The 20737-nt window shown below is 42.7% G+C and overlaps 8 protein-coding genes across 8 annotated transcripts; 3 read left to right on the top strand and 5 right to left on the bottom strand.

The window, feature by feature from the left end:
• Positions 1–370: 370 nt before the first annotated feature.
• Positions 371–1084, bottom strand: EAE97_012032 (uncharacterized protein; the record flags this gene model as incomplete). Its single annotated transcript, XM_038882546.1, has 2 exons — positions 371–442; positions 611–1084. 2 exons carry the CDS (start codon positions 1082–1084, stop codon positions 371–373), a joined length of 546 nt encoding a protein of 181 aa, XP_038726617.1.
• Positions 1085–1596: 512 nt separating this feature from the next.
• On the bottom strand, positions 1597–3005 carry EAE97_012031 (uncharacterized protein; the record flags this gene model as incomplete). The annotated part of the gene is made up of 4 exons (XM_038882545.1): positions 1597–1664; positions 1716–2004; positions 2063–2878; positions 2955–3005. 4 exons carry the CDS (start codon positions 3003–3005, stop codon positions 1597–1599), a joined length of 1224 nt encoding a protein of 407 aa, XP_038726616.1.
• Positions 3006–4392: 1387 nt separating this feature from the next.
• On the top strand, positions 4393–7805 carry EAE97_012030 (uncharacterized protein). Its single transcript, XM_038882544.1, has 3 exons — positions 4393–4953; positions 5025–7058; positions 7108–7805. Exons 1-3 carry the CDS (start codon positions 4826–4828, stop codon positions 7394–7396), a joined length of 2451 nt encoding a protein of 816 aa, XP_038726615.1. The 5' UTR covers positions 4393–4825; the 3' UTR covers positions 7397–7805.
• Positions 7806–8216: 411 nt separating this feature from the next.
• EAE97_012029 (uncharacterized protein) lies at positions 8217–10456 on the bottom strand (the record flags this gene model as incomplete). Its single annotated transcript, XM_038882543.1, has 4 exons — positions 8217–8431; positions 8697–9504; positions 9783–10069; positions 10354–10456. 4 exons carry the CDS (start codon positions 10454–10456, stop codon positions 8217–8219), a joined length of 1413 nt encoding a protein of 470 aa, XP_038726614.1.
• Positions 10457–12804: 2348 nt separating this feature from the next.
• On the top strand, positions 12805–14040 carry EAE97_012028 (uncharacterized protein; the record flags this gene model as incomplete). The annotated part of the gene is made up of 1 exon (XM_038882542.1): positions 12805–14040. The coding sequence occupies one exon, from the start codon at positions 12805–12807 to the stop codon at positions 14038–14040; it is 1236 nt and encodes a 411-aa protein (XP_038726613.1).
• Positions 14041–14939: 899 nt separating this feature from the next.
• On the bottom strand, positions 14940–16339 carry EAE97_012027 (uncharacterized protein; the record flags this gene model as incomplete). The annotated part of the gene is made up of 5 exons (XM_038882541.1): positions 14940–15343; positions 15500–15628; positions 15715–15822; positions 15885–16254; positions 16316–16339. The coding sequence occupies 5 exons, from the start codon at positions 16337–16339 to the stop codon at positions 14940–14942; spliced, it is 1035 nt and encodes a 344-aa protein (XP_038726612.1).
• Positions 16340–17246: 907 nt separating this feature from the next.
• Positions 17247–17556, bottom strand: EAE97_012026 (uncharacterized protein; the record flags this gene model as incomplete). The annotated part of the gene is made up of 2 exons (XM_038882540.1): positions 17247–17389; positions 17415–17556. 2 exons carry the CDS (start codon positions 17554–17556, stop codon positions 17247–17249), a joined length of 285 nt encoding a protein of 94 aa, XP_038726611.1.
• A 1477-nt stretch (positions 17557–19033) lies between these two features.
• On the top strand, positions 19034–20026 carry EAE97_012025 (uncharacterized protein; the record flags this gene model as incomplete). The annotated part of the gene is made up of 1 exon (XM_038882539.1): positions 19034–20026. The coding sequence occupies one exon, from the start codon at positions 19034–19036 to the stop codon at positions 20024–20026; it is 993 nt and encodes a 330-aa protein (XP_038726610.1).
• Positions 20027–20737: the final 711 nt, after the last annotated feature.

Genomic DNA, 20737 nt, shown 5'->3' with positions numbered 1-20737 from the left:
AAGTATCTGTATACTTCATCCGTCTTCTGAGTGGGTTGAAAATTGAAATAGCTTCCCACAGGCACTTAACTCAAGACCAATTGAGGAATGTTGTTCTCCAGCATGTTCCACTGAACATTTGATTTCATCCATATTTATGCATAGCTCGTTGAAATTTTGTGTAATGTACAATCGCTCTCGATGTCCCCAAATCACGAAGCTGTCAATCCTGTATAGACCACCTAGAGGCTCGTTTGATGCCTCCATGTATTCCAGTGGCTATAGTTCTCTTCCCGTTCGATATATTATCGTTCATTCTCTAACTCTTTGTTGGAATGAATGTTTCTCTAAATTTCATCTTTCCCCTCCGACTGATCCTACATCAACACGCTCATGCAGTCGCCTTCTTTGGTTTCTTCGTTCCATACTTCGACCGTGATGTTGCTCTGTTTCCTACACCTCCCTATGATTGCGAATACATTAGTATAGATTCAAGACGTCATGACATTTTTCCCCATTCTTTCCATTATATTTGACTTCCCAAATACACAGCATACCAATCCAATTTCCTCCTAGAACTCTCAAAAAACAAAAAACAAAAAAACAAAAAACAGAAAACAAATCTACTCACCAAATCTCCCGCTCCTCTAACCAAATGATATCTCACACCCGGACAATCTTGACTCCTTCCTCCTCTGACCAATACCACACTATGCTGTTGGACGTTATGTCCTTCACCCGGAATATAACACGTAACCACTCTTCCTGTACTCAATCTAACTCTGGCAGTTTTACGTTCTGCCGAGTTAGGTTTCTTTGGTTTGGTGATTCCGACTTTTAATGCTACACCCTTGAGTGCTGGTGCCTGGACTGTCGACAAGGCAGGAGAAACAGATTTACGCATAGCTTGCGCAGTGCGGCAGCCGCGACGGACCTGGTTGTATGTTGCGGCGTGGGAGGGGGTTGAGGAGAATGTCCGCGATGAGGAGATTGTGATTGATTTGAGCTGATTCGTGATGAATTGTGTAGTAGGACGAGGCGTAGAGGTTGAGGTTTTTGATCGTATGGACGGCATCAAGAACCGTTGTAGTATTGAGGCGGCCATTGTGAGGACTGAGCGCGGGGATCGTTGAATGATCGTGTTCGACGACGACGAGAAGGTGAGGGAAGAGAAAGCTTTCGATATTGCCAAGACTTGTGATTGATGTGGCTGTTTATATCACGTGATGTGGCTAAAATCACATTTCGCCATAGAGGGGTGCCCAGGTAATTCTGGTGTCAGGTATGTACAATCATGGACTTAGACATTATACAAAAAGAGTATATAATTTCTCTCACTATGCAGACATTGCTTTGATGTAAAAATCTATCTCAAAATTTGTCTACCACCTGATAAGAAACCAAGAGATGTTACTTCCCAAGCCAGATCCTATCCCAGGCCATCCTAACATATACAGCGTTTCAATTGGATTTTTACCCCATGCAAAACGCCCGTACCCCCTTTCCTATCATGCCAAATAGTACCTAGTAGATATATCATCGATCCCCAAACCACCAATGCTACTCCCTAGAAAATGCATTCGAACACGAATACTATAGTAAATTTAGACTATGACTCTAGTCTTGTTGGGTTTCATATCCTTCTGGCTTCTCCATCTTATTGATATCGAAGAATCGTGATGTACCTATTGAATAATTAGGACAATGTCATATTTGAAAAGAAGAAGAAGACTTACATGAGTATCCTTTCCAATCAAAGTTATCCTTTGGATTGCAGTGGCACTTCAAATCGAGTCTTGTTTGCTCCCCTGTTGGACAATGGGTGAAAGGAACATGGTAATAAGCAATATCGTTGAAGAAATGAATTTCTTCTTTCTTCAAAAGAAGACCTGCAGCGATGGAGTGGACTGGTGCATCACCCCAACGTTCATAGAAAAATCCTCCATCTTGGTCGAGTTGCTCGAAGTAATCCGTGTAAGCCTTTGATCGAAGCCAATTGAGGTTACCAATTTCGAAGTTAGACCACTATAATATTGTATTAGTAAAGATTCACGCAACTCATTATTGTATGACCAGAACTTACCATGTGGCAGTGGTTGTAAGTTTCGCCACCATCATCACTAAGGAAACCCATTGAGTTGCCTTCGGCAATGTGCTCTGGATGGGCCTTGATAAACTTCTTGACACTGTCCCACAAAGTTGGAATAGTCTCGACATATTCGTAAAGACTCAAAACGAAACTGTACTTCTTCTTGTTGTCGGCCATGAATTTGAAAGCATCATAATCGATATCGCAGAAAAGTTCAATGGATGGCTCGACTCTCCAGTACCATTCGTAGTTCAGCATCAATTCTTGTTGGAAGAAGAAACCAGATTCGAAGCGACACATGTGGCGATAACTAACAGAATCTCCATAGATGATTTTTCTTTGTGCCATATCTTCACGGACCTTGCGAGCCTTGTCGGTATCGATATGGTCAGGGAATGACCAATGTTTCTCTGGGATCTCTCCATAATGAGTCTTTCCGGAAACAAGGGATGCGGTCACCTTCTTGAATGTGGCATCAAATGGCTTGTCGTTCAAGAAAACCCAGTCGTAATTGAATTTCTTGTTGAATCTATCCTCAACTTGACGAATGGATCGTGCAATCTCCCAAATATCCGAGTTTCTTGCCAAAGTGACGAATGTCGCATTCATACGCTCTCCTGGAATGGTCGCAGGTGGAAGATCATGAGTATTTGGAGAAGTCTTAGCATCGGATTTCGTCGAATCTTCAGCAGAGTGACCTGGTGAAGTGCCTGCCTTGGTAGGAATACCGGTTTTATCAGTGAAGACTTGCTGTGCAGTCTGTAACCTTTGGTCTGATGAAGATGATATAAAGTAGACGATGGCGAGACCCTGTGGAGAAAAATCATTAACAGGTGGATCCAAAGGACTTTCTGGTATCCCAAAAATATCCTCGGAAAATACTCACAAAGAATGCAAAGAGAATGTATCTCAAATATCTGGCTGTTCCAGTAGCCATGATGAAATAAGTTTATTACGTCGAGATTTCTGAAACTCTCGTTGATGCGGCTTTCATAAATCCAACAGTTATTTCACTAACCAATTGGACACGAATGGAATCTTCAGCAGTTGTAGACTCCTTTTAGCCGCAAACGAATCGAAAGTCGTGAAAGCAAGTGGTCTTTTCTCTCTCTCTCTTTTAATTGAACCTTCAATGTTATGAAGATATGATTAAATTCCAATGAAGAAGAAAATGGAGAAGCAGAGGGAGAAGAAGAAAAGGAACAAATGATAGAAATTGTGTGAAATAACAAACACACAATACAATGTAGAAGAAGTTGAAGATGGGAGAAGAGGATAGATGGAGAGAGGTACGTGTAAATATGAATAAAGGAGGTCAATCTTTCTCGTGTACAGTAAGGAAGTAATAGGTAAGTGTACCTGATGTACCTAGTACTTGCGTGTTCCCAAAGCCAAAAAAAGCATATAAATTATAATCGAGTAAGATTTATTCGTTCTAGCCCAAATTTATCCTGGTTTAGATTCTTTTTCTGGAAAGATTACGCAAGGGAGGATTTCCCATTTGCTTTGAGGCGATAATAAGGGACTAAATCTAAGGTCCCGCCGGCTTGGAATTGCCTTATGAGTTGCTGTTATTATGATTGAGGACCTTTACGAGTAGCTTCCCCCAGATAAAGTTTGTTAATACGAGACAATCAAGCCCTTGGAAGAGTGGCACAGTCAAATGGTTCGTGGCTCTTGGTATGTACATATATGGTGAGAGAAGGAGGTCGACGAGGACCTTTTATTAATACAGTGTAAAAAGATTCCAAGATCTAATGGAGAAAAACATGATGTTGATGCAAGTAACCATCTGATATATATATATATATACTTGATACTATTTGACGATTTTGACAAACAATGATAGATGCTTTCTTGACTGGTACCTACTAGGTATATAAAGGAGAGGCTTCTAGTACCTCACATCTATTAGTAGAAAAGGTCTAAATACTTCACGATTTAGCATTTTATTGACTATATATAATTTCAGTTATAAATTGGGCATTACTCTGTATGGTCCAAACATCACGATCCGCTGTCATGTAGATGTCGGTTGAGAGCTTCCTATAATCTATCTACCTAGTCTGCCTCCACGGCAGTGGCTCCCAGAGGGCCAGCGGAGCGTCATTCTTTGTTTACTGATATGATTATTATCTACCGGTACCAGTATATGTGATACTTACGATCATGAGGGCAAGCCCCCAAACCCCCACAGCTCGCTGCGCTCGATTTCAGTTCATCTAGACCCAGGCCAGGATTGGTGGACCGCAAGGCTAGAAACAAGGCATCAATTTTCTTACTTCTCTCTTCTCTCCTCTGTCTTCTCTCTTCTCTACCCCACCCCACTTGACTTGGACCTTTCACCCATATCAGCTACCACCCACGCTTAATTTTTGAAGCTTTATTATTCCCTTCTACGAGTAGTAACATCTTCCATCCTCCTCCACCTTTCCATCTCGTCACCTTCAATCATCCCACCAACTCAACGAAAACCTCCAAAAAAATAAAAAAGACTGCTCTCTTTCTTTCTTTCTTTCTTTCTTTCTCCCTTGTGTTCGTTGTATTATTCAACTTCTTACTACTCACCCACTGCTCACCAACAATTTTGTTTCACCAAATCATTGGAGCTTGTATTATCTATCTATTTTGATCTACCCTTTTCTTCGAGACTCAAAGAAAAGAATTGATCTTTGGAATTACAACTTCACGCGTCAAATACTTTCTTGATCTTCGTATCTTATTAATGGAAACCACGGCTTTGCGATTTCTTTAATCATGTCTTTCTTTGGATTTGATCCCAGTCAAGCTCCTCATGAGAGGGGCCATAACACTGCTGCTCCGGGTTTTGGTCAACATGCGGATCCATTTGCAAGTCTTTCTGGCACAGGCAACGATAATGAAGCGTACGTTTCGTGTGGACATTTCTCCATTTGACTTTGATCAAGAACGAAAAGCTAATATTTCTACCCTGCAGATTCGATTTCGAGGATACATATGATGGTTTAGGAGACCAGCTTCAAGAAACCGGTGATGATTTCAATGATGATACCTTTGGTGGCGGTGCAGGCGATCCTATTGCAAGCAAGCCAGTTGGAAACAACTTTGACTTTTTTGGACAAACGGCAAAGGTCTCCGATGCTATCAATGAGGAACAAATGCGATACACCCGCCAACAACCAGTAGTATCTAGGACAACTCCAGCCGCATCTTCATACTCTCAACAAAATACGTCAAGACCCGCTAGAACTGGCTATGAGAGATATCAAGAGTCAGAATATGTTCCTGATATGCAAGTGGATGCAAATCTTTGGGGTGTCGCTCCAAAACAAGCTCCAAAAGCCGCCACTCCTCCAGCTGCCGGTACTTCTGCACCGAGCCGAAAGATGATGAGTTTGGAAGAAGTGGAAGCAGCCATGAGAGCTCAAGCTAAGAAGCCATCGCAACCTCAAGTCCCTGTTCAGCAACAACCAATGCCACCATCTCAACCACAATATCAACAGCCCCCGCCACAACAATATCAAAATTTCCACCAACAAGCGCCATTACAAGCTCCACAACAGCAATTCCCGATTCAAGCCAGTGCGCCACCTCAATCGGAACAACGCCAGCTTCCTGTTGAGCAACAAATTCACATTTTGCAACGTCCCCAAGTTCCAACGAGCCAGGCAAACGTTTCATCTATCCCAATCCAACCGGCACATATGCAAAATATGAACCGATTTCCTAACCAGCCCCACGGTGGGCAACGTGGCCACCATCACCCACATGCTTCTGGAAATCGACACGTTATCACACACCCACAACAGTTGGTAAACTTATCTGAAGAAGAGCGGGCCGCATTCTTGTTGGAAGATGCCAAGAGAGCAAAGCGAAATCACAAGATATTTTTGTTGTCGAAGGACAATGGCTTGATGACGCCCCAAGACAAAAACTTCATTACTCGCATTCAATTGCAGCAATTGGTCACTGCTACTGGAAACCCAAATGAGCATGGCATAGATTCTTCTCTTTCCGAGGACTTCTATTATCAAGTTCATAGCCAGATTCGAGGTGGACCGCGCCAAAACCCGCATCAACCTCTGAGCAACTTCGCACAAACGTATCTTTTCCAAACCGGCAATCGTCATAATAACATGCGAAGACAAGCTCGTGGTGGCGACAACCATGTCCAACGCATGGAACAGCAAGTGCAACGAGCTGTGGAGGCTGCAAAGAACAAGCCAAAGAACAAGCAATTGGTCATTGAAGGAAGTTTAGGAAAGATCTCGTTCAGCAACGCAAAGACACCTAAGCCACTGTTAAATATCAAACGAACCGATAGTAATGAACCAAGACCTGGAAGTTCACCAAACCCTCGCAAGGCCAACCTCGTCAGTGGTAGCAATAGAAAGTCTATCTTGACTGATATTGAGAACGTGTACAACACATTAATGGAGCTGGAGGACCATGAACGCTCAAAACCCAGACCACTAGGTCATGAAGAGATCAACCCACAAATTGCCGGGTTGAATCAAGACTGGAATGAACGTCAAGAATTCCTCAACAGACAATTATGGCGTAATTTGAGGATTCATGAACCAATTGGCGCAACTACTGTTCATCCTTTCATTGCCTTCCTTTCATTTAATAAGGGCAAAAAGGCAATTCCTCGAGTTTTCAGGCATATCTCTGATGAGCAACGCGCTACCATCTTGACCATGATTATTCTTCATCTTGATAAACTTGACGTCGTTCGATTGGCTGTGCCTAGCCCTGACGGAATTCAACTCAGTGCTGAGACTCGTGAAAACATTGATCTATTCCAAGTCACAGTCATGTCGAGCCTATTTGGATTCCTTCACGATGCTGATTTCCAAATCACTACTGGTGTTTTGGGACTTATCCTTAATCTTAACATTGATTTGATTGCACGTACTAGAATTGGTCTAAGTCTATTGACTATGATTCTCAGTCGGGCTGAGATCACCAAGCAAGCTGGAGATGTTGATGAACGTGGATGGAATGACTGGTGAGTAATGGCCTACCCTGTATTAGTAAAACCCTAACATCTCCCTTAGGTTATCCACTCACAATGCATTTTTCGATGCTCTTGAGCCTACCCTCCCAGAGATTTTCCCTGGTACTGTTAACACCGGCGAAGATGTATATGTTTGGCAGTTCCTTGCCGCTATTGGTATCGGTGCCAATCCGGAACAGCAACAACGTCTAGTTATGGCTGTCAAGGATCGTGTTATGGAAACTGTTGGGCTTGCAAAGACACTACCTCCAGCTATGTCTATTCAACGACTCGCAAATGTTAACCTCTTCATGCGTTCTATCGGACTGGATGTTGAGTTACTCGCATGAATCATGGATTGAGGTTTATTTCTTTTAACATTTACGCACATTGAATTTCTTTCTTCTCTACTATGATATTTGATGGTGGAACCACATGAAAGGAGCTTGTTGGTATTGATTATGGTGGTATATTACATTTTGCTTCCGCATTTTTGTTGCGTGGCGATCACGAAAGTATAGCACTGAGCGGTCTCTCTAGAGAACTGATATTTATGAATGGGAGCGTCTCACTGGATGGTGGATTATAGAAAATGAGTACTATTATTATGATTTGGGAAGAAAGCGGTTATGGTTGGTGGCCAGCATTATTCTGTCTAGGGGCAGGATGGGATACCTCAATATCTGGATTTTTTTACGAGATGAAGGACTATAAGCGGATAGAGAATACCATGATAGTAAATGCAATTTTTTTTTAACGAGATGATCATTCATGGCATTGGCCTGCGTACAATTTTGAACTGACAATTGAAACATTTGCCATTTTTTCAGGGAGCCAAGTCGTCAGCCCAAGGGCAAAAGGGTTGGTTTCTTAGGTTCTGTTTTGCTTCACCCGATCCGATTTCAAAATAGTTAGGTATTGGCTCTGACTGTATTTTCATTACTTATACAAGATTGTAGTTCATCTGATGTGTATATGTACAAGCTTCCATCGCCCCAACATACTCCATTCGACATCTTCGATGTCACTGGTATATACAAGTCCTTACAGCGATCTGAAAGCATCTTTCCATTCATCTACCAGTATTAATCTAAAGATCTCCCAATTTCCAAACCCGGACTCAAAACCTCGAAATCTAAATCTAAATTCGATGTCCAGACTTGCCTCCTATCACGCTTCCTCCGCTCCCTTAGTCTCAGAGTCCTCCTTGGCATTCCCTCTCTTATCCATGGTTTTCTCCTCGCCTTTTAGTGTTTGCCAGCGCATGAAATAACAGCAGAAGGGGAAGAGGAGAGTGTTGATTGCGACCCAGGCGAATAGGACGCCGAAGTTGAGACCGATGCGCGAGTGTAGGTCGAAGAGGAGTTGACGACTGGCTTCGACGACTGCGGTTGGGTGGGTTTGTTAGCTATGGGTTGTTGCTTGTATTGATCGTGATGTGTGATATGAATAAGGGGCTTGAATGACTAGGAAAGAAGAGGGTTGTTTGGGGAGATTTTGATGTTCGGAAGGCTTTCAATACCACCATGAAAGCAATCGTGGAAATGAGTTCGGGAATCAAACAAATGCAATGTCCAGACCATACAATCGAGCACTGTAACTCTCCCTCTCAACGAGCAAAGATAAAAACAAGCAATAAAAATAACTCACTATTATGCAGCGGCCAAGCATACCCCCAATAGAAGAATTTGGGTGCCAAATCGATCGAATAAAAGCTCGTCGAAACGTTTGTGATGACCCAAAAGACCAACCAAAGCGCAGTCCACGGCTGTCCAATGATCATAGTCACATTCTCACAGGCAATACCTAACGCGCCCATACCTACCCAATTGAGCATCCAGAAAACCACAAATGTGCCTTTTCCATAGGCCGTGGCGCTTTCGACTGAAGTTATAGATTTGTGGCCTGTTGAGAAGGGGATCTGGAAGGCGAGGGATAGCAATGAGTAGAAGAGGGAGAGGAAGAAGTAGGCGACAACAGTGGCTAGCCAGCGCCAGATAACCATTTGGTAGAAGTGGAGGGGTCGATGGCCTTGAGGAGTTATGTATTTTGTATGGACAGGGAGGTAGAAGGAGAAAGAGAAGAAGGAGATGATGATTAAATAAATGAGACCGATGCTGACAGCGGGCGTCGCGACAGGCGGAGTAAACGGTCTAAGATTGAAAGTCGAGAAACCGATAGCGGGTGAGATTGCTTGGGGACTATTTCGTATATTTGTCAATATGGCCGGATTGGCAGCTGCTTGATCCGCTACTTGTGCAGCCCATTGTTGGCCAAACTTGGCGGTCACAGAGGACTGGAATTGAAGTAGCTGTGGAGTAACATAGTTGGCATAGGTCGTTTCGTCTCGTGCTTGTACGTAGACTATTTGAGCCATTCCCATGGGATCAAAAGTCGAATTGCCGTTTTGGACGGCGTCTTGCAGGAGGGCTGTTGCGTTTGCATTAATTATTACCGCCTGGGTGTTGTTAGTATGGGACAGTCTTAAGTGACTTCGAGAAGTCTATAGTGTTCGGAAGGAGTTCAAAGTGTCTAAGCATCAGTTTGGACTACAGCCTGATGGAGACGTTTCAAGCTTTTGAATATTTGCGAATGCTTAGATCATCTAAAATGCTCAATGCCACTCTGACATCGTAGATGACCTCAACAATCTCAAGCTTCCCACATTGTTGGCCTGCAATCTAGACGTCGAAGACAACGCGCCAAACCACAAAGTAAAAAAACTACACAACTTACAGCCCAGGCTCCAAACTCGAAAACCCTCCTCCTAACCTCCATTGGATCGTATCCAAAATCGCTAGCCGGTAAACTTCCCCACCCCAGCGCACCTTTAGGAGCAATCAGTGCCTCGGCGGCCTTCACAATCTCGGGTCCAACTATTGGAGTTGTGTCTGTGTAAGGTGCAACTTGTGCATCGAAATCTACTACCCAGACTACTAGCGATGAGAGGTTTTTCTCGACGTGGAAGAGGACGCTCCAGTAGATAGAAAGAATGGATAGGATTGCTATGGAGAGGATGAAGGCTGAATAGTGTTAGTAAGAGGGAGAGAGGGTTTCAGATAACATATTGCCAAAAGACAGAGAGAGAGAGAGAGATATTAGACACTAATCTACAGCAGGGTGAAGTGAAGAAGACGCAACCATCCGCCCGTATCTTCATGAAGACCTTTAAATAACCAAAGCCATCTATCTATCCATCCTGAATTCTCATGTGATTGAACTACAATCCAGCAATCGAACACCCGCATACCCAACTTCTAGGCATCCAACAAAGACACTCAAAGGCCCCAAACTAGAAGAAACATACTCGTAATAATCCATTTCTTAACAACGTATTTCCTCGTCGCGTTTAAATCACGATGCCAGAATCCCACCGGACGAGTATCTTGCTCCTCATCATCATTCGCCATTTTGGGTTTTGGTATTCAGGAATCTTGGATATCTGATCCAAAACGAGTGTCGGATGCGGGATATTGATGTTGAAAAGATATGGAGGTTTCTGATAATAATACGGTTGGAATATTCAAAGGAGTTTACTATTGTCGCCCAAAATCAAGAATACAAAAATCTCACATTGCCTCCTGAAAATGGCTAGATCCATATCAAAACTTCACAGTCTAGAAGGAAATGCAACATGATCGATCATGCTTGACAGGCATTATGAGGAGAACTTCCCCAATGCGATACTTATGTAAGCTAATAAACAATCTACAATATTACAAGTGTTGTAGAATCTCAATATTGAAGAGATCGAAATCTCATCAGAAAGATGCAATTATCAATGATGTCACTATAATTGATGTGAATGTGACGGACGTGCGAGTAATCCTTGACCTTTGTTTGGTCCATGAAGTATGGTATGTCATCGAACCATAGCGGTTAATAAGTGGTTCGGCGATGAACAATTGTCATCAATCGAATGAATCGCTTTGTCATTGTCATTGACATCAAAATTATTGGATTTGGGTACCTAGGTATATAGGAGAATCCCGCATGACTTCAACGTCGTACTCGATACGACTCCAGAGGACGTTAGGTTATTTTTCCTGGAAACTCGACCGATCGAACAAGAGACTATAGATTGCTTGATTATCAGACTTGGAATTTTGCAGTTTAGAGAAGAAATCCTTCCAAACTCCGAAGGCAGGTGTTCGGCTATTCCTCCTAATCGCGAGGGGCATCAAGCTTTTCTCTCCGATCCTCAATCAAGCTCTTGATCGTGATTTCGTTGCCAAGAATATACATAATGGTCGGCACAAATTTTGTAGGGCTATTCGTTATTCAAACGGGTTGAAAACGAAGATGGGACGAGATGTTACACTCGTTGACAGTTGTTATACCATACTTTTGCAATCATCCGATATATAACCCAAGGTCCCTTGATGGTTCATGCAATGTTAAAAGGTTCATCTTTGATTTTTGACCGTCGTCCACTGCCTAACAAACATCGATCTGACGTGAGACATTGAAAACATCGATCTGATGTGAGACATTGAAATCGTCAATATCCCCACTAGACCCTAGCTCATGAGTGAGACATCATCATCCAGATTGACACAAAGATTAGATTGTAATCGATTTAACTCTATCTTCCCGCTTGTTAGTAACGATGCAGGTAAAGAAGGGATGGTTACCAAACTGGTGTACATACTAAAGATATGGATGTGCCATCAATAAATACTTCAGATAGATTACGGGTACTGCCCTACCCATATTAGAACCTAAGATAGACGCGAACGAGTTTCAGTACCAGTTGCATCTGAACTCTGCGACATCGTTATATCAGATAAAATGCAAGGCATAGTGTGAAGGCTTTCAAAAAGATTGATGAAGGTCACGTGCGATTACCCCAGACAGGGTTTGGAGACATCGCTTGGAATCAGATCTAACACCTGCGACATGCCTTGTCCCATATCAACGCCATCATATCAATCTGTCCAATCACGAATGTTTCTTGAAGCTTGATATCTTGATGGGATGAGACGGTTAGAGGAATATCATGCTTTCCATGTCCCAGCTTTCGATAGCGGTTGACTTGACGCGAATGTCCTGTCATTATTCATCTCATCTTCTTCAGATATGTCAGATCTGAACCCTAAATGGCTGTCAAAATGGCCGTTGAATGACCCCGTATAATCACCTGAGACTGTTAGTGGAAAACCCTGAGTGTCAAGGGAGCTATTTACCATGCAAGAACCAACTTCATCCCACGTACCATGGCCAGTCCGGACAGCCACCGATACATCTTCTAGACTTCAGACTACATTCGATATACCATAACGTACTAGTTCAGTACGCAAAGCTGCCTTCGTAGCGCTTGCTTCAACAAGCAGGATTCATCAGATGAAAGTTAAATCCTTGACCATGTTCTTCTCCCTGTATGGTCTACGGATTATTTCAGAATTCACAAGTGTGGAAACTTAGGGTAACAGGGAGGAAGTATGCGACCTCGTCCTCGTTATCTAGATCTTATTGAGGGACTGACATGTTACTGATCCAAGATATAAGATCTACCAAGTCGCAAAGTGAATGCCATTTTTTCCTCATCACCTTCGCAGCCTTTCTTTCGACTATCTACATTCTCTTGTTCAGTTCTGAGAACTTTAACTCTTTTACATTCTTTAAATCTTAACTTTTACAATAACTTTACATTCAACATAGGCCGGTCCTTCCTTTTACACTTACTTTAGTCTATTGCTATCCTTCTACAAATTAAAATTTTTCATCGCGATCAACTTACATCACCAATATCATCACCATGAAGTACGAAACCGCAACCCTTTTGATCGCTGTTCTCGGCTTTGTATCTGCTGCTCCCGTCGCGGAACCAAAGAACACATTCACTCTTCCGACGATACCAAAGCGAATGCTAAGAGGGCGTGAGGTTCCTCAAGAACATTCCCACAATCGATTCCTCGATGGTGTTCGTGTCAATCTAAACATCAACAATCCAAACAAGATCCAAGATCCAGTCTTTGGCCTTTTGGGTAATGCTGCTGCTAAGACTGGAGCTGGAACAATTGCCAATCCTGATTGTCTTCACCAAGCTACCGCAGACCAAGCTTTCACCAATGCAAAAGCTGCTAATAATGTAACCGGTATGGCTGATGCATTGATGTATGCAGCACTTGAAAGAAACACAGCATCAGTTGGTGTTGCATCTGTCATTTGCAACGAAACTGCTGTCAATCCCGAGATTCAAGCCGTTCAGCAACATCAAGATCCAGCCTCCCCAAACGCTGCCGCTACCAATAAAGCTGTCGTCCTTTCACTCGCTAAACAACTTGCTTCTATTGGGGCAGATCCTCAAGAAGCTCTTCTTTCGGGTACATTTGCGCCAGGAACTATTGGTGATCCAACCGCTGCTGGTAACACCTGTGACGACGAAGCTGATTCACCTGGTTGTATTTTTACACAAAATCTTATCGTGAACGATGCCACTGCCGATGAAATCACCGCAGCTGTTGCAGGAGTTTCGGCAAATTCCACTTCTATCGCTGCCACCGCTTCTATCTCATCGAGTAACTCAACTTCAAACTCTACAGGTAGCGAATGCGCCGCCGCAGTGACAAGTACAATTACCGCCGTCACCGCTGTCGCGACGGGTTCAATGGCGTCTCTCGCTTCCATTGCTTCCGTAGCAGCAAACTCAATTGCATCAGTCGCCTCCTCTGCATCCGCTGCAGCTGCCGTATCTACTGGAACTAGCGCCACAGGAACAAATGTCCAAACTTTCACTGGAACACTAGGTGGAGCACCTCCTCCAGTTGTTTCCTCTGCAGGCGATCGTCCCTTCTCGGTTAACGGAGATTCATTTGTGGGTGAAGGAGCAGCGCTTCAAAGAAGCTGTAGTGTACAACATAATGCTTGTGCGACTGCAGCTAATAGCGGAAGTCTAGCGGGTGGGGTGGAACAATGTGAAACGCAAGAGACGGCTTGTAATGCTGCATCCGGGGCGGCGAAGAAGATTAGACGACAGGCTATGATGTTTTAGATGGAATATGGAGCTAGCTTGAGCTATTAATATTGGCAGATGGGGTGGTAGGATATATAGATGGTGGATGTGTACATGAATGATATGATGTAAGAGGAACATTGTGATTCTGGATCGCAAAGATTTCAGGAAAGAACGAAGAGGAACGAACATGTACGAGATTATATGATATGAAAAGAGCGAAAGGAAAGTGGACAAGTTGTGTGGCGTTCAATCTGTAATGATATAGGTATAAGAATATAAAATTGATACTAAACAAACGCTTTTGAGATTCTGGTTGACAAATTATTTGCCATTCCGTGAGTTTGATGTGATTCAGAGCTATTATATCTATAAAATCGAAATCTTGGGGATTTGAACAATGAGATTTGAACAAGTTATTCCAATTGGCCTTTTTTCATTACTTGTTTCAAAAGATGATAACTCCAAGAAGGGTATAATACCCACCTTCCAGGAAATTTGAAAGATCTGAAGGATTTGAAAGATTGTAATATATAACATGATCAGCTTATAATTTTGATTATTGTATATTGATTTTTTGATATGTTTGGCTATTATTATTATTATTACTGACAAGCCGTACTATGACATAAAGTATGAGTTCGGTCGGGGGATATTCTGTCTTTAACATTTCACCTTGAATTCGCAACAAATTGTAAATAGAAATTTATGATATCATTATACATATACTAATTTTAAAAGAGTGAAATATACACAGAATAGCAGAATTTTCAAATCATTATACAACAGCGCATCACCAAAACGTACCGCTGCGTATCAAAAAATATATGGTATCACCGCATCTCAACCTATTCATCCAACTCCTTTTCAAGTCCAGTCCTCAGCATACTAGTTTTCGTTTTGCTCGTCCAGAATTACCGTCTCATCACTGTGCTCAATTAAACACTTCCACTGCTTCCCTCACTCCCCTCCTTTTTTCTCCCTAAACTCTCGACTGCCCCGAGATGCAATTCTTTGGCAATCCCACTTCTTCCGTTGTTTCCTGAGTGTGGAACTACCTCGGGATTTTGGGCATGTCCATAACCTGTTCCTGCTCCCTCAATTGTAACTTGTCTTTGAATTGGACCACCTTGTTCATAAACTGCGGTGTTTGCATCGACAGTATCGAAATGGATTGGTACAGTTTCATGTGCGAGGAAAAGATACCAGTATACACCACCGCAGAAAACGCCACCGCCGACGATGTTACCGAGGAGGGATGGGATCAATGATTTCCAGATATAGTAGTTTACTGTAAGGGGAGCAGGTGCTCCAAGGAAGATGGCGAGAGGAATGAAGTACACTGTGAGTGGTGACGCGTTAGTGGCTTGTACTAGTAGGGCTGGTGCCAATGACTTGGCAGGGGAATCATGCTTGGCGCCCTTCATTTGCACTATCTGCGGTATTTTATACGCAAAAAGGAAATGGCAAGGACATCAAAAGGAAATGGAATACGAACTGTTAGCAATAACGTGATCAGTTCCCAAACCGACGAAGCACATTACAGGAAACCAGATAGCGACGATTTTGGAGAGAACTTCGCGGGACGAGATAGCGAGAAATACGGCCATACAGACGAGCCAATTGCCTGTGTAATATCGTAAGTAGAGATTCTTAAAGCATCGTTCATGTTTGTGTGGAGATGAAATGTTACACCGGAGAGGACAAACGTACACATAATTGCCTTGAGGAAAATTTGATGCCATTCTGGGGTAACTGCTTTTCCCTTTGCAAATGAAAGAGCTTCCGCTTTGTATGCTCCAGTTTCGAATGTGCCGCCATCTAATTGTCTATTAGCATCCCATAATCTACGGTTCCGAACAAAGTTGAGCACGAATACTTACAACCAGTAAGGACAGCCATGAAAAACAAAGCTCCCGCCAAATTTCCGAAGAAACTGACAACCCAAGTCTTCAACAAATCCAAAAAGCTACAGCGTCTGTGCAATAAAGCGACCACACTGTACATGCAATAACTTGTGAACAAATCGGCTCCCGTAAGGACAACCATGATCAATCCCACAGGGAAGACCATCGCAGAGATGGTACGGATAAGACCTGGAGCATTTGTTTGAAACCATGGGGAAGAATTGGTGGAGAGAGAAAGAGCACATCCAAAAGAAATGAGACATCCTCCCATGAAAGAGTTGATGAACATTTTGTCAATTCTCATACGGGCTTTTTTGGCACCGATGCGCGAGACGAGCTCGGTCGTCTGGTGTTGCGAAACATGTTAGTTGAGAATGTGTGAAGCTTTGAAACGTGTGTGAACTTGCCTGTGCTGGAGTAAAGGCGTCCATGGCTTGAAAATGTGACGAAAATAGCTTATCAAGATGTGATGTGCTGAAACCAAAGCCAAAGGAAAAAGAAAGTTTTGATTTAAGAGAGAATGAAGCAATAAGAAAGAAGACGGCCAAGACATTTTGAATAACGGTTTACCCGTCAGAAATGATTTGGAGATCTCGCCTCGCGGTAACCATTATTGTGAGATAAGACAAGGGCCCATATCAAATTTCTCAAAAGTGTACAGGGCTAAAAGTCCTTAAGAGGCACAGGTAATGATTATGAAGCTTAGTCCCACATTTACCCCAGTAGAGAGGAACATCATTCGTTGAAAGCCTTGCCGGTGGTAAAATACCCTAGTAATAGCTGCGGAGAACCATGCAGATATATTTCCTCAATCGACATTGGCTGTAATGGATATTTTCATTGAGCGCTAAGTATCTTTAAGTAACATTGAGTGCTCTCAGAGATTGGAGTAGAAAACAAACGGGTGTCATTTTGAAGCAATTTTTCCCGAGAAAACTCGCTAACGATGAAGGAGGTCAAAACTTGGATAAGAAATAGTGTGGGGGAAGATGATGATGACAGTACAGTACTGACTATACTGGCGTAAACGATTGAGAGAAACTGATGAAAAAACTGAAAAATTCATGCAAACAAGCCGAACTTCTGTTTCTGTAAAAACCATGCGTCAAACACCCTTGGGTATTGGACATTGGTCCATCAACTTGTGGGGCAGGAAGACATGATCCCTCTCCGGTATCTCCGCTTACTCGCCCCCGTCACTTTGCTTGTCAAAGTTCCCACTCGCATTGCCGGATTGAACGATGTACATGACACCAATTTCGACTCCTATCTATTCAAAATTCGAAAGAGTCCACTGAAATCCAAAGAAAACGCGCATGCGGCTCACAGTTCATGTGTTCAACAGACTGCAATGCTTGAAGATCCCCTGAGATTTTCATTTGCTAGTATCTGACAATCAAAATCACTTGTCGGGTTCGCATTTTGATTTTGCCCTTGCACCAGTCCTTGCTGTCTATCATATAGTGGTGGAAATCGGCCGTCTATCCATATGAAGTAACTGCTTACCTGTCATGCAGAAAATTGCTGCTGGAAATCCCAACGGACCGGATATAACTGCCGTGTCGCTCTCGTAATCCAATACAGTCCTTGACATGAATCCACACGGGCGATTCGTCTTCCAAGTTGCCACCTCAGACCACTCAAGCATATTTAGATTATTGGGAAAGCTGGCCAGTACTCGGTAGGATAAAGCAAATTGGAACAGGCTGCATGTCGGACATTCATTTCTTAATGTATATAAGTTCCGAGATTCGTAGGCATCGGTGAGAGAATAATTCGTGCGGATATTGAGTGAATCGTTTTGTAATCCTTTGATTTCGTTGAAGTAGGTATGAAGCCTTGTCCAAACTGACGAATCGCAATCCACGCATCGCACACAGTGCACACAGTGCACAACAAGATAATCGCCAGATTGAGTCAGGACATCGTCTAGGTAAAAGTGTCCAGGCTTCGAAATTATTTGGTAGAAAGCTTTGAAGACGGTATCGGATCGGCAATTGAACAGGCTCGCGGATCGCAATGAAAGATTCGATAATGTGCGGATCGAATGGATATATCAAGTTGATATCTGGAAGTAATTTTGAGAATCTTGAAGGTGCTATTGAATTATCAGTATCGTCGTCATCCTGCACATCTATGGATTGTCAGTGATAATCTTTGAAGCTACTCGAGTGTGCTTAGCACAGCAGACGATGTCTATGAAGCTGGCAGATAGTCTGAGACCTTAACACCCACAAACCTTGATACTTTCATACAATTCTCAGAAAATAAGTACTCATTGTCTCATCGAAAGACAGATTTTCTGGATTTGCTTTAATTCTTATGTTTTATTTGTTTGAAAAGTTCGAAATGAGATTATCTTGGTAATTTGACGCCAATACCGAATACCGAATCCCGAACTTCACAGGGGAAGCTTGGGCCGTCAATACCAAGAGTCGATACTGCTGATACCTTAGAATCTCTTGGTACCATCGAGTTGAGTGGATTTCCTTTGACCTCTACAGTATCACGCAGGTATATCGTACAAATCTCTCTGTGGTGGTTAGGTCTTGAAGAGTATTGTCATCAACGCAGCTTTGATATGGCTTACCCCTTCCCTTCATTACTGGGGACATGATTTTGATTATCAATGGTTTACAGCAATTTGGGATAAGATAGGCACTTTCAATATTGAGAAGAATCGTTCACGTTGAATATCTAGAACCAAAGCTCTCAAGCGTTAACAGATATGAACTTCATCTCGTCAGACCCATCAACCAGATTAGCACTTCAGCCTGTTCGAAGCTGCCATCTAATTATTAGGTTTAGGTAGGTTTACTTGGGAAGTAGCTATATCACAAAAATCATTGTACCTACTTCATTTCATCTGGATGATACTTTATTCTCTTCATCCTTCATGTTATCAATCAAGCATCAAAACAATCAACCCCAAGTACAATTTTCAAGCGTTCAATAGAGACATTAATATAATCGATCTCCGAGTGCATCATTACCTCTTCAATATTTAACCTAGCATTGGCATAATAAACTTTGAATGCAACAAATCGACATCCTCGACTGTCAGAATTCAACAGATCAGCCTCTCAAACATCGATCAGACTTCTGAAAATTCAATTCAAATTGCAATGAATACAGCCGCTGAACAATCGAATGAACAGCCCTCGGAGGAGAGAACAGACTCAAACGTCGACACAGATGATCTTGAGACAGACGAATCCGTAATTCCAGAGGCTCGAGTATTGTCGGACGGATCTGTGATCATTCATCCAAAAATCGGGAATGATCATACCCGTTCCGTCATTCTTGTTCATGACGTCTTGGATACTGCCGTTGGTTGGGCTCATGAATTCGTGGCGGCAAAACTGAATGATGAAACCATCATGTCCATCTTTCCTGGAACAACTTGGTGCTTTCCTGAAGTTGAGTATCCCTGGTTAACGCAGGATATGGGGAGCGACATGAGCGAAACGGACGTTGATATGGTCGATTTCTGGACTGTATATTCAGACAACGTTGAATTGGAAAAGGAATTAGAGATACTCGAATCGCTATATAAGATGCTGCAACCCATCCAACGAATGGTCGACAGCGAATCGAAGCTTGTAGGTATACATAATGTCTTTATAGGTGGTCTAGAAGATGGCGCTACTGCAGCACTGCATTTGTTTCTAGCTAGTCTAGGGAACCAAGGTGGTGCAATGGGAGGGTTCATAGGAATGAATGGCGTGCTTCCATTCCACCGGGAGGTCATCTCGCTGATAGGTGAGATACCATACGTTGAGGATTTTTCCCGGGACGAATATATAGACATACAGATACACAACCTTAAGGAAGTGGTGACTTTTATGCGAGACGCTTTGGCTCGGCCACCCGCGAGGACGATTGATAGAACATTTGCATGTCTGGGAATCCCAATATTCCTTGGTAGTATCATGATACACCCAGAAAATTTAGAACGCAGGGAAGGTAGGGAGGATATGATAGAGATCCTTCGCCACCTCAGATGTTTCCACCCTATATACTTTACGAACGATTGTAAAGACCCAAATTTCGAGGGGCAAGTTGAGGGCTTTGTTAATTACCTCCGAAAGGCTGGCTCTATCAGAGTTCCTGGATGATTCAAATAGATAAAATAGAGAGAGAATGGATGAAGACTGGTTTCATCAACAAAGAAAGATTGAGAGATTGATTGGATGTCACTAAGCAAAGCAGAATGGAGACGCTGGGTCGGCATTTTTCTGGGAAGGCATTGACAAATTCGAGTCGAGAGATAGTATGAGTTAGATAGTATGATAGTATGATAGTATACATCTTACTATCTTTCATTGACAACTTCATTCGTGTATCAATTCTTGCACGTTTCAAGTATATTCCAATTCACCACCACCATCAAATGCACCTTCTCCATGAAAGTTCACGGCAATCATTAGGCGGCGTCCGTACGCCAAGCACTCCCCCACCTTCCATTTAAGGGTACGAAATATAAGCAGCCAAGACCATGTGCCGAAATGATTTGATGCTTATCAACTTTATCTTTAAGTCTAAAGGACAATGTCATTGTCAGAAAAAAGGGTCTTCAAGCCTTATGCGAGCCAAGAATCTGTAAATGGAGTTCATGGGGTGAATTGCCTTCTTTGGGAAGCTCAACACCATCGTAAAGATTATGGTTCACAGGCGTGTGGGTGGGATTATCTATGATAGGATAAAGGAAAAATGGGTTTGGAAAAAGGTAAAAGTGATATGAATGGGGTGGAAGAGATGATAAACATGTGAATGCTGATTAGAAATGCTTCCTCTTGATAAAGAGTTCGGAGTGAAAGCAACAGTGT

The sequence above is a fragment of the Botrytis byssoidea genome (assembly GCF_014898295.1).
Source record: "Botrytis byssoidea strain MUCL 94 chromosome Unknown BBYS_046, whole genome shotgun sequence".
In the NCBI taxonomy this organism is placed as follows: Eukaryota; Fungi; Ascomycota; class Leotiomycetes; order Helotiales; family Sclerotiniaceae; genus Botrytis; species Botrytis byssoidea.
The sequence above is the reverse complement of the archived record's forward strand: the minus strand, read 5'-3'. Positions and strand labels throughout refer to the sequence as shown.